Source organism: Ranitomeya imitator, chromosome 2 (genome assembly GCF_032444005.1).
Source record: "Ranitomeya imitator isolate aRanImi1 chromosome 2, aRanImi1.pri, whole genome shotgun sequence".
In the NCBI taxonomy this organism is placed as follows: Eukaryota; Metazoa; Chordata; class Amphibia; order Anura; family Dendrobatidae; genus Ranitomeya; species Ranitomeya imitator.
Window position 1 is genome coordinate 189,044,067 of NC_091283.1, and position 13,850 is coordinate 189,057,916.

General features: G+C 43.0%; 1 protein-coding gene across 3 annotated transcripts in view; it reads right to left on the reverse strand.

Moving 5' to 3' along the window:
* AKNA (AT-hook transcription factor) overlaps positions 1–13,815 on the reverse strand; it is a 37,109-nt gene extending 23,294 nt beyond the window's left edge. The window contains exons 1-5 of one of the 3 annotated variants that reach the window (XM_069748377.1): positions 13,731–13,815; positions 8,521–8,930; positions 7,038–7,918; positions 6,495–6,569; positions 4,922–5,078 (exon numbers count right to left, since the gene is read on the reverse strand). In XM_069748377.1, coding sequence (XP_069604478.1) covers positions 4,922–5,078; positions 6,495–6,569; positions 7,038–7,918; positions 8,521–8,881 — 1,474 coding nt within the window. In that variant the 5' untranslated portion in view covers positions 8,882–8,930; positions 13,731–13,815. Of the gene's footprint in view, positions 1–4,921; positions 5,079–6,494; positions 6,570–7,037; positions 7,919–8,520; positions 8,935–9,296; positions 9,354–13,730 lie in introns of those variants that run through there. The other 2 variants (XM_069748378.1, XM_069748379.1) reach the window with 2 other exon arrangements.
* Between the last annotated feature and the right edge of the window lie 35 nt (positions 13,816–13,850).

Here is a 13,850-nt window from a genome sequence, read left to right on the forward strand (position 1 = left end):
CACTACAGACCTTCACACACTATACGATGCCCCCACACAGTATGATGTCCCCATAGCCCCACACACCCAGTATAACTTCCTCACAGCCCCCATACACAGTATGATGCCGCCATAGCCCCTCACACACACTATGAAGCCCTCACACACAGCCCCAAACACATATTATTTCCCCACACCCCCCACACAGTATGATGCTGCCATAGTCCCCCACACAGTATGATACCCCTACAGACCTTCACACACACCATATGATGTCCCCACAGCCCCACACACTCAGTATGATGCCCCCACAAACAATGATTGCCCCATAGCCCCCAACACAGTATGAAGCTGCCATTGCCCCCCACACACAGTACCATACCACTACAGACCTTCACACACTATACGATGCCCCCCCCCCAGTATGATGTCCCCATAGCCCCACACACCCAGTATAACTTCCCCACAGCCCCCACACACAGTATGATGCCACCATAGCCCCTCACACACACTATGAAGCCCTCACACACAGCCCCAAACACATATTATTATTTCCCCACACCCCCCACACAGTATGATGCCAATATAGCCCTTTACACACAGTGCAATGTCCTCACAGCCCCCCCCACACACAATATGATGCCTCCATAGACCCTCGAACAGACCCTCGAACAGTATGATGTCCTCACACACAAGTATGATGTCCCCTCAGCCAACCGTACAGTATGATGTCCCCACACACAAGTAAATATCTTTTAGCAGCATATCATAAATGATCTTGACATACAGCCATCATTATGTGATATTATATGTTGGTCATATATTTAACTACACAGGAATACAACACATATCAATAGGACAGATTCTGTGCCCTAAGGGTATGTGCACACGTTCAGGTTTTTTCGCGTTTTTTTCTGCGTTTTTTCACGATAAAACGTGATAAAACCACATTAAAAACTGCAGACATATGCATCCTATCATTTAGAATGCATTCTGCAATTTTTGTGCACATGATGCGTTTTTTTTCTGCAAAAAAAAAACGCATTGCGGTAAAAAAAAGCAGCATGTTCATTAATTTTGTGTTTTTTTCGCGTTTTTCCCGCTATTCTATGCATTTGGAAAAACCGCAAGAAAAAACGCAAGAAAAAACGCATCAAAAACGCGCAAAAAACGCATGCGGATTTCTGGCAGAAATGTCAGATTTTTGTCAGGAAAATTTCTGCCAGAAATCCTGACGTGTGCACATAGCCTAAGAGTTCTAGATACACTAGTGATACAGTGACCTAGATATTGTAATGGTGAGATGCTCGGACGGAAGAAATAGTCTGAGCTGCAGCTGTGACTAAATATGTTTCCTCAGGAAAAGGAAGTTGAGCAAAAAGTTTGTAGAGGTTTGGAGATGTGAGAAAGGTGGCTAAAAGTACAAAACAAGTGACACTTCCGCTCTGCTTCTGACTCGCCCAAGCATAATCTGGCACATACTTAACAGCTTTTCCAGGAGAGATATGTTTTGCGGCACACAAACAGCGTCATTGGCAATATTTTGTAGCCATATCCTATCAGAGGCCATACATCCACTATATGATTCACTGAAAACAAATATTTCAAGTGCCACAAAAAATCAAATCATTGAAGTGGCAGAGTGGGGTCCCCACACCCGATGCGCGTTTCGCCACTGGCTTCTTCTGAGGTAAACTCCAGTGTTTATTTATGCCTTAAGGGTTGTATACGTTCTCTCCCCTCACTGGTGGGCATAAGCCTTCTGGCTGTGGGGACACTTACCGTACATCCCAACTCATATATATATCAGCAGTAGCATACAGTATTTATATTTCTTTTAGAATGTTACATACCCTTATTATAGCGGACAATTGGACTAATCGCATATTACATTGCAAAACTCCTATAAGATCTTTGTCTATACCATGTCCTGATCCCTACTTATTTATCTTACACCCCCTAATTCTCTTGCCGATAGTGCACATTTCTACCTCATGTGGCAGCATTTCACTTTATCAGCTGTTTATCATATACTAGATGGTGGCCCGATTCTAACGCATCGGGTATTCTAGAATATGTATGTATATAGCAGCCACATAGTATATAGCACAGGCCACGACATATTCTTGAATACCCGATGCGTTAATACAGGCCACGCAGTATATAACAGTGGCCACGCAGTATATAACACTGCCCACATAGTATATAACACTGCCCACGTAGTACATAGCAGCCATGTAGTATATAACGCAGCCCACGCAGTATATAACACTGCCCACATAGTATATAACACTGCCCACATAGTATATAGCAGCCATGTAGTATATAACGCAGCCCACACAGTATATAACACTGCCCACATAGTATATAACACTGCCCACATAGTATATAGCAGCCATGTAGTATATAACGCAGCCCAAGCAGTATATAACATTGCCCACATAGTATATAACACTGCCCACGAAGTATACAGCAGCCATGCAGTATATAACGCAGCCCACACAGTATATAACACTGCCCACATAGTATATAACACTACCCACATAGTATATAGCAGCCATGTAGTATATAACACAGCCCACGCAGTATATAACATTGCCCACATGGTATATAACACTGCCCACATAGTATATAGCAGCCATGTAGTATATAACACAGCCCACGCAGTATATAACATTGCCCACATAGTATATAACACTGCCCACGAAGTATATAGCAGCCATGCAGTATATAACGCAGCCCACACAGTATATAACACTGCCCACATGGTATATAACACTGCCCACATAGTATATAGCAGCCATGTAGTATATAACGCAGCCCACGCAGTATATAACATTGCCCACATAGTATATAACACTGCCCACGTAGTACATAGCAGCCATGTAGTGTATAACGCAGCCCACACAGTATATAACACTGCCCACATAGTATATAACACTGCCCACATAGTATATAGCAGCCATGTAGTATATAACGCAGCCCACGCAGTATATAACATTGCCCACATAGTATATAACACTGCCCATGTAGTACATAGCAGCCATGTATTATATAACGCAGCCCACGCAGTATGTAACACAGCCCACGTAGTATATAGCAATGTGGGCACTATATGCGTGGTTAAAAAAGACTTAAAATAAAAAATAAACATATACTCACCCTCTGAGGGCCCCTTGTACCTTTTTTTTATTATTATTATTTGTAACATTAGATCTTTTTACTATTGACTATTGACTATTGATTGCTGCATACACAGCATCAATAGTAAAAAGTTGGTCACACAGGGTTAATAGCTGCACTAATGGAGTGCGTTACACCGCGCTCCGGTAACGCTGGTATTAACCCTGTGTGAGCGCTGACTGGAGGGGAGTATGCAGCGGGCACTGACTGCGGGGAGGAAGGAGCGGCCATTTTGCCGCCGGACTGTGCCCGTCGCTGATTGGTCGTGGCAATGAGCGACCCTTAGACAATAATATAGTCGATTCTATAGTCTGTGGCGTTTCCCCTGTGAGGCACCCTGTTTTTTAATTGTTTTTTTTTTGTACTCGCTGTTTTAAATATCATTAATAATGCTATATAGTTTTAATACTATGGATCTCTTCGTATTTCCTGCTGCTCTGATTATAATTATTGATTTGAAGTGCCATTCCCCCTAGATAAGTTAACACCTTTGTGTTTACCCATAATCTAATATTTGTAAGGCTGGGACCACACACATATTATTTTTGGCAATTCTTGATACAGTTTATGTCCAAATCAGGAGTGGCTACAAAATTAAAGGGAAATAATATACAGGAAGAACTTGTACCTCTCTAACCTGTTGGATTCATTCTTGGCTTTGGCTAAAAAAATGGCACCAGAAACTGGAAGTTTTCTTCCATAACAAAGAGGACCTGTGCTCACCACTGTGTTTAGATAAAAGAGTTTTCTGGGCTAGAATTACATGTCTGCAGTGCAGATAGCCAGATTGTGACAGTGTGCATTGGGCACACTGTCAGGATTCCTCTCTGCTGCCTGCTTGAGAAGTTGAGACGTGATTGCAAATACGAGCTATGCCTATGTGCGGTCACATTTTGACAAGCAAGTCTTCTGCTTCTCTCCATGTATTATTTAGAGAAGCGGATGAGAGGCTAGTCGGCTCGTGACCGCAAATCACATTGTGTGCACAATGCTTATTGTCAGGATTCATCTATAGGAAGAAGGCTCTGCAGGAATTTAGTTTTAGCTCGTGAAAACCCCTTCAAGGGGGTTTGACACCCTTTATTTTTCGGAATGAGAGACATTACGAATCCACTTTAGTGGATATCTCATGGTAACCGGGCTGTACTTGCGGGAATGAATAATCCTCGAAGGTATAAAGTTAAGGTTTTTACTCAACCAACGCGTTTCGGTGCCTTTTCAAGATAAAAAAAAACAAATGTCAATGAATCCAAGCGTATTCAATCTCTGTGCACTTCATCTGACTGTCAGCCGCAGTTTGTTTTGCGCAGTAAGCAATCTCGGCAGCAGCAGGGAGGAAGGACACTGAGGAGCTGTCAATCAGGCGGTGGGGATTGAGTTTACACTCTCAGGAAAGATTATACAGCCATTCTTACATGAACTATCCCAGTAAATACACCAGCCTCATCAGGTCTAAGGAATCTATTTCAGAATGTATAAGCTTTGTATTGTGAAATCTTGTGACAGATCCACTTAAAGGGGGGTTTCACATACAATGTTGTTGTTTTTTTAAACTGTAGTTTTAGATGTAGTTTTTTAACTAAAGTCAGAAGTGATTATAAGAATATGGAAACATACAAATCTTTCTTTATGATCTACTCCTGGCTTTGGCTGAACAAATCCATTCTAGAGGGATCTAATTCCTGTAACGAAGGTAATTCAGTCATTCTATTAAAAAAAAAAAATCATAATTTTGTAATGAAAAACTCCCCCTAATTACCTGTATCCACCATAGTAGTCCCATGAGGATCGTCTACTGAGCTGAACGTTGCAGCCTGAGGATGAGGCATGGTAAACTCCAGAACTTTTGTCCCCTGGTTGACTGTCACCATGTGAATGCTGTGACTTGGTTGTGGAGGGTCCGAGTAGAGATGCACCTAAAAAAAAGAACAGGGTACAGAATAGACTACAAGTACATGGACTCTATGTGGGCGATGACTTTCCATTATGTCACCAGATACAAACTGTTTTATCATGGACTTGTGGATGATTTTAGGAAATGACCAAATGGGCAATAGCCTAAAGTCCTTATTTTATGTGAGGGCCATTGAGGCAAACACCAAGGTTCCAGTGGACCCCTCTTCGCTTTCGATTTTTCCCCCTCACTAAGACTATAACTGTTTTAGATTTCTTTTTTTTTTTCAGTAAATATATTTATTGAAATTTTAATGAAATTTTAATCAGGAAAAACAATAAAAAGAATCATTACAATGTCCAGAGCTATACATTACGCCTCTGAGAACACAGCACAAGTGTAGTTGAACAAGGACTCTTCAAGTGATGGAGTTGTGGGGTTTTTTTTTTGTTCTTTTTTATTTTTTGCTCTAAAAGCTGTCGTTTTTATCAATTCCATGGTTTTTTTTTTATTCATTTTCATTCAATTTTCTGGGACATAAAGTGACAAATAAAAAGAAATTCTGCTTTTTTCATTTCTTTCTCATTTTGGCGTTCACTGTATGGGATAAATATCAGATTTTATTATATCGAACACACGCGACACCAAATGTTTTATTTTATTTTTTTTAGATTTTATTTACGTCCTGGGATAAGGCAGGGAGGGGCGATATGAACTTTTATATTTTTAAAACATTTTTTTTTAAATATATATATTTTTTGTTACATTTTTTATTTGAAGAAGGGATCAATTGTTTGCTTGCACAATACACTGCCGTACTGTAATAATGCGGCGTATTGTTAAATTACCTATCTTCTATGACGCCTAGCCACAGGCTGTGCTTCATAGGTAGACAAATTTGCCTGCAAAAGGGGCCCTCATTAGGACCCCATCTGTACTGACACTCCGCAATTATAGGGGAGGCCTATGGGAGTCGGAAGGGCCACTTTCCCCCATTTTTAACCTCTTAAATACCGCTGTCACGACTGCAATCGAAGATACCGTAGGTCTTAGATGCTAGCTGTACAACACAGCCAGCGCCCTCACTTTTTGGAGCAGGATCACCTCTTGAGCCCGCTCCATACATGCAGTACTACATGTACGGCGGATGTCACAAATTAAAACCTGGACATAGTTGGCCCCTCCAGTGGCCCTTGAGACTAAGCTGAGACTCCAGTAATCAGGTGGGCTGGGTGGGAGGTAAAAACAGGGGTTTGGCATAGGGATCAATCAAGATTGTCCTGCTTACTTTACTAATTGACCACATTTACTGAAAAAAGTCCCCAGATTTCTGTCGCTCTACATGCAGAATTCAGTAGTGGCAATGCCTAAAACCCTATAAATACACTCTCATAATGTCGGGTGTTTATAATATACGAAAATGTGCCACGTTTCTTACTTTAGCACCTAGTCTCAGACGGTCAATGGTATTTTCAGCTTCGGCATACTTAGTGAGCAGCTTGTGGTAATCCTCCTTTAAAGAAGTAAGAGACATGGGGAGGTGAGGGAAGGTGATTACGTATTAACAGTAAAAGGCAATTAGATAAAAACAAAACAATACAAGGGTGAGAACAGAGAAATATGACATCATGACAATTGTCACAATGTAGCTTGCTAATTAGTGACCAATTATTAAAAAAATAAATTATAACATTAAAAAAATAATAAATTAATAAAGATGGAATTACTGTCTTAAAATAGCGGAAGGTGACACGGGCCTCATTTATCAAAGTGGTGTAACAGAAAACACGGCCTTGCCATCAAAGTTCAGCTCTCACATACTACATTTTTTATCCGTCAGGTTAAGTTCCCACAATGAGAGTTTGGTGAGTTCTTAACACTTTGTATTTTCTCGCTGTCCAAAAAACGCAGCTTTTCGATATCTAGTCCAATCCTGTGGGGAAATCTGCACATAAAACTCGGCATAGCAGCATATACAGACCTGCAGCTGATGAACCAGCTCAGTAGCTTCTTGCGGGGTCTTGAATTCTGGTGGTACTGCTGGTGACACAACTGGCTCTTGAACCGGCTTTTCGGTGCTGCTAAGCAGGACTTCCCTCACTATCTCTGCTGGAGACTTGAAGATAACAGGAACTCCTCGGCTTGGCATTTCTGGTCTACGTGGCTGAGGAGGACGATATCCCTCTTCATCCTTTGGAAATCGCACTTTGGGTCCAACTTTGGAAAAATCAGGCAAAGGGTAGTTCAGTTGACCTCTGCCGTAAAGAGGTGTGGTCGAAAGTTTGCTTTTCTTCATTGTCGGGGGCTCTCCATGCTGTGTCCTGGTAGGTGCTAAAACAGGCTTAGGTTGTACACTCCTGACCTGTTTAGAGTCTCTAGTAAGGTTGGAGATATTTGCAGGAACTTGACTTGGGATGACTTCTGGGTTTTCCGCACTTTCTGTACACGAGGATTCAGGGAGAGTTTCATCTTCGATCCGAGGGGCAATGCTTAACCTACCAAAACGACTCATTAGTTTTGTGTCCCAAGTGCTAGGGATGGGAGGGGATGATGGAGATTCGGTGGCATATTGATCTTCTTGATTGGCTGGATTTTCGGAAAATTCAACTTCATTCTTGGGCTCGTCTCTTGATGTTTGGCCATATCCTTCATACCTTCTATGTACAGGACTTCCATCAAAATGCTCTGACTGTGCTTGGTTCCAACTATCATCTTCATCCCTATCCCACGCTCCCGGGGAACTTACTCGATCCACCTCATCTTCTGTCATATCCAATTGTTGGTCTCTGCTGGGGGGATGATGATCTAATGCAGAAGGCAATGTAATTGATTTACTGGCGTGTCCCAATGAGCTGTGATTTCCTAAAAGAATAAGAAATAAACAATAAATCAGATCTTTCATTAAAGAGGCCATTAATAATCTATTCCGGCCAAGTGACTGTTTTAGGTGGGACCAATACTTGGCTTGACCACAAGGAATTTGATAACGGGGAGAACTTTTCAATTCAGAAGGCAATAACTAATATAGAGCTTGGGAATGTTCAGGTTCTCATTGAGTCAATCCGGTTGGTGTATGATGATAAATTGGAAAAAGGGTATGCAAATTAGCTCTATTCCAAAAAAGACAAATAATTTGCATAAAATAAAAGCTGAAAACTAGCTGCCAGAGTTCACTTTTCTGCAAGTTTGATAATGATCTTCTCAATTTCAAGTGGATAATTATCAAGCGTGTTAAGTAATTTGCACCCACACATTATATATTTATTAACAGCCCAATTGTGCAGCATTTACGAGAACTCTGAACAATTTGTCTACCCTTGTGACATCTGCATAGGAAGTAGACTGACGATGTAAAATTGCTGCTCTAAAAGAGGCTCCAGCCCACGGAGATCCGACAGTTTAGCCGGAAGCTGCAATAGTCTACAAAATCTCGAAATGGGGCATTTACCTTAATATTTACTTACCTGTATCGGATTCGTGACTGATAAAACCAACGTTGCTCCCCAAATTTTCTGTTTGAGGTCTTTCGTCTGCCGCCCCGGATAAAGTGAAATCTTCCTGCCAGCTGTGCCCACCAGATCTGTCGTCTCCCGAAGGCGTTCCTGGGGAGAGTACACCCTCTTTGTACAGTTCCTCCATCCATTCTTCTTCAAAAGCCAGCACCTGCGCCTCATCATCTTCCAGCTCTACGTCGCCTTGACTGTCCACCTCCAAGAGTCCTTCTTCGTCCATTCCAATGACTCCGTTCTCGTCCATGTACCGTGCAAAATTGTTCTCCTCTTCATCGCTGCTGTCAGTCGGCCGCTGTCGATTATGACTGTCCATGGTCAGTGACACGAGACCCCCACGGCCTCCCCCAGTGTCATATCACCTGCTGGAACACAATGATTTACAACACCATAAGCTAGTCGCACTGCGATAAGTAACTTCGCCAAGATGAGGGCACTTTTCACACAAGGGCAACCTCTCCTTGTCTTTTCCGTCTTCCTGTTTATCGCCTTCACTATTTCTAATCTTCCTGTCTGCCTCTTACTCTCCGTTAATCTTTTTCCTGTAAGATCGGTCTATTTTACAGTTTTTTTTACCTCTCTACCCCCTTCCGCTTTTTTCATGCACTTGCCGCCTGCATTGCACAAACTTCCTTTCCAAACTTTTTTCTTGCACCAGATCCTTTGTAACTCTCATTTTCTTTCTTCCGCTCTATCCGTTTTTTGTCTCTTTTGCTCTCCATCACACATACCTCTGCGTGTTTTCCGTCCAGCTTCCAGCCATTTCTGTTGATTCTCCCGGCTAAGTCAGCTGACCGAAATAAAAAGCCTCTTCTTACATCCCTCCCCCCTCCTTACCACATCCCCAGCTTCCCCCCTTCACTTCCCCTCCACCAGTGATGTAAGACGACTATGCCCACAAACCTTATGGCCGACCTGCGCACATTGCAATGACAAAATCCACATCCTGAGACGTGTTCGGTTATGTGCAGACTTGAGAGTTTGCCTTTTTTTGACACGTATGCCCTCCCCTTTAATAACCATCAGATTACTGGCAACCCTTCAGCAGTATTGTTGCTGCAAAACTCTTGGAAAGAATTACTTAATCACACTGACATGTTTTCTTCCATTCTTAAAAAGGAAAATAAAAGTCTTGAGAATCCAAGTTCACTTTGGATAATATATACTGTGCAGTAAGGGTTAAAACTGGTTCAGATTTAAAGGGACAGGACAATAATAACGGAAAACATGTAGTGTGCACACAAGCTAATAGTCCAGATTTGGGACCCAAGGCCTCTGAGACATTGATCAGTGACCCCCTGATTCTAATATTTGTACAAAGCCCCTTTTCATACTGATTTGACAGAGGAGAAGTTAATTTCGTGGGATCCTCTATTATCATTGCAGCATGATGTAGGGGCTGAGAGCCTGATTCCAGTGATGAGTCACTTGCTGTCATTTTGATAAAATCATTGTTTTCTCTGCTGCAGATCTAGCAGAGCTCAGAATGCTGAGCCCCTGTATAAACCGTCCACATCCCTGATTGGCAGCTTTCTGTGTATCCTGTACATCAGTGGTCCCCAACTCCAGGCCTCGAGGGCCGCCAACAGTGCAGGTTTTCAGGATTTCCTTAGTATTGCACAGGGGTTGGAATCATCACCTGTGCAGATGATCACATTACCACCGATGCAATACTAAAGAAATCCTGAAAACCTGCACTGTTGGCGGCCCTCGAGGCCTGGAGGTGGGGACCCCTGCTGTACATTGACTGCTAATCAGTGCTGGGGTCGTGGTTGGACTAGGAGGCATGAGACACCTAGTCCTGTTGTAATAATCTTCTACTGATAAAACTGATTTTATCAAAACAGTAACACAGACTAGTAAGTCTTAGATTGCTGGAATCAGGGTCTCAGCCCCTACATTATGCTACTCTCAGATTACATAGCAAAAACCTGCTGACAGATTCCATGTAAGGCTCTCATTAGGTAAGTTGGCCAAACCTACCAATTTCAGCAGGATCGGACCTTCTTATCTATATGAGGGTCCCCAGAAGATTGTGCGATTATTTGATATTTTGTTGGGAGGCGAGATAAGCCGCTATCAGATGATTGGGGCAGCGGCTCTTTTACAGAGAACGCTCGGCTGTGATTTGGTCGTCAGTCATCTTTCGATGTCAGCGTTTGGCAAACGTGTTTTCCGTTTTTTTTTTCACATACACATTATATTTTACTGAGCTACTCATGTAACCTTCTTTTTTTTTGGATACCGACTGTCCGCATAAAAAAATAGAGCTATATGTCCTAATACGATCCGTTTTGCAGAAGGAATTAACCATTTAAGTGAATGCAGCAGTGAGCAATAATTGGAAGGAGAATCGGGAAATCGCCATCCGTTTTTTTTTTCCGCAGATGAGAAAATTGGATGATATGCAATGGCGATGGAGAAATAGAAGGCAAACGGTCGAAAAAAAAACGACAAAGTTCTTGTACTTGGACGCAGACATGTAAATTAGCCCATAATGATGAGTGTAATTTTTGCCACGGCTGTACGATTGCTCTAGAATCACTTTACTACATAAATGCGCTAGCAGCTGCCGGCGCGTGTCCGATTATCTGGCTCAATATGATTTGCTTGTGCTGGTCCCCGTGTAATGGCGCCATATGGGTCACACACAATAGAGGCATTAGTATATCAATTCCACTCAGATGCCAGTGACCTATTAAAGCTAATGCCCAGTTATAGCAATCTGATGGCTGCACAAGCCCCGGCAATGTGCCACCCCTCGCACAATAGCGGCTCCTAGTATTTGCCTAGGCTGCTAAAAACATTTTTTTTTTCTAATAAAATAAAAATTAAAGTTAATAAAAGTGTAATTAAAATTAATTAAAATGACCAACTATATATTCATCGTTCATCCTATAGCCTACCAGGATGTAATACAGCCATTTGGGGAATATGAATAGTACTGAGGATGCCAATGATCGCAGGATTGTTATTCAGCTTTCCAAGACTCCTGAATGGCTGAGCAGTAACATACCTGTTTTGCTGCCCTTGTTCACACATTAGTAAAATGCTGTATATTTTGTATGGAAATTCAGCTACTTTATACTGTGATTTTTTTTAAATTTTGTGCATTTTTTTCCCCAAGGGCTACATTCACAAATCGCTGCTGCATTTACGCTTCTGATAAAACCGCATCATTTTTTTGCTCTGAATCTGGACAATTGTGGCAAAACAATACGTTTTCTTCTTGCCACAATTGATGCAGAAAAAAACCGCACATGTTAACGTGGCCTTACATTTCTTTGCGGAGCCTGAAAAAAAGAAAAAAAAAAGGAAATAAAGCATAAAAAAAGCAACAAAATCAATAAATAGATCCACGTGGGGCCCACAGGTTGCACCAACATGTTCGCCCTGCTTCCACACTAATAATACTAGGTGGTCTTACTGCTGGGGGTCTCTGCTTAGGGCTCCCTATGTATAGGGGCATTGGGTAATTACCTATGTTTTTAATTTGTGCACAACCCACAGCGAAAATCTACACCAAACCCCATTCGCCTCTGCAATGCAAAGGATGCAATCTGCGGCAATGTCACCCGTGGATTTTCTGGGCCATTTTTCCATCCTGCCGTGATTGGGATTTTATGAGATTAGGAACATTTTCTTGGAGCCATTTATAATAAAGAATTAAAATTCCAATTTATGAAAAGGCGAAACGAGATTAAGACCATATTGACAATCGGGCCGGCCGTGACCGAAAATTGCTGACATGATCAGCTCCATGTGCTCGTTCACACTGCAGACGGGCGCAGCAGCTGTTTTTCCTTTATTTGCATTATTCTGGTCCGTAAAACTTATCAGACTAGTGATTGCTGTGATTTTAGTCCACGCGGCCCATCAGTCCGTGTGGAAAATCGGCCATGCGCGCTGGCTATAGCGAGTCCGCGAGTCCGAATCGTACCAGTGATGTCGCCGGGGGTCTCTGTAGCGCTGCAGCCGATCGCTGACAACTATTACGCTGCTCTCGTAAAAGTTCTGCTTATCTAACATCTGTCTGAGGCACCCGCTGGTTCGGATATGACCGTCTGGCAATTTTATTTTACAACAGTGACTACTTTATTTTATAAGGGCCTTTACCGCTGCTATTTTACTGACGATTTTGAGCTCTATCCTTAAAGGAAAGTTCCGAAAATGGAAAATATCACCTCTCTGGGATGGGGGTTAAAGGGGTCCTCTGGTGAAAACAAGTTAACATGTAAGTGCAGGCGGTCCGGGCACCGAGTCCCGCACTGATCGGCAGAAAGGGGCATTTTATGAAAATGGCACGGCAGATTGGACTCCGTGCTCCGCTCCATTCATTCTCTATGAGGTCTCCAATAGGGCAGTGCTCAGTAGCCCCATAGGGATGAATGGAGCGGGGGTCGAGCGCACCCTGCACAGAGAAAATGCCCCATTCTGCTGATTAATTAGGGGTCCCAGGGGTCAGACCACCACCAAGCTATAAGTTGTGGATAGGTGTAACTTGCAATCACCACAGATCCCAGTCCGAGTGACCCGGTGACCCTTTCTGGGTCCGAGTGCTCGGTGGCTACTTATCAGAGTTAGCTGAGGAGTTGCCCATAGCAACCAATCAGATTTCTGCTAAAGTCCTTTCAAATAATGAAAGCCATGATGCAGTGTTCTCGCCCGACTCTCCTCTGCCCAGATTCACAATGATAACATGATAACATATATATATATATATAGTACAGCTTTTCCTATAGGAATTGTAGTGCAGTGAGGCAGTTGTCCTTAGCAACCAATCAGCGCTCATCTGTCATTCTATACCCTGCACTGAGACACTAAAAGCTGTAATCTGATTGGTTACTTTGTTGCTATTGACAACTGCCGCCCGTATGTATATAAGAGCGCCAGTCAGCTCCGGAGCCCGTCAGTTGTAGTAGCGGCAGCGCTGTACACACCGGCTCCTACATCACAGGACGGAGCATGAAGTAAGAAGCTGGGGGCAGGGAGAGCAGATGGCGGGGGACGCAGAGGGGAAAGAGCTGAGGCAAGACGTGAGGCAGCGGGATAATGGGGTGAAGAAAGGAGGGAGAAAGCGGCCGCCGCGGGTATGGAGACTGGAGGAAGAGGCGAAAGTGGAAGATACGGAGAAGAACAGACAGGAAAGAGCACACGGTACATACAGTGCAGTAATACGGAGGATACACCCGGCGCTCAGGCTCCGGCCGCTGCTCTCCGCTCCGCTCCGCTCAGGTTGCCAAGAGCAGCGCTGTATAAACTAGAGGCGCTCAGTGATTGTGTGT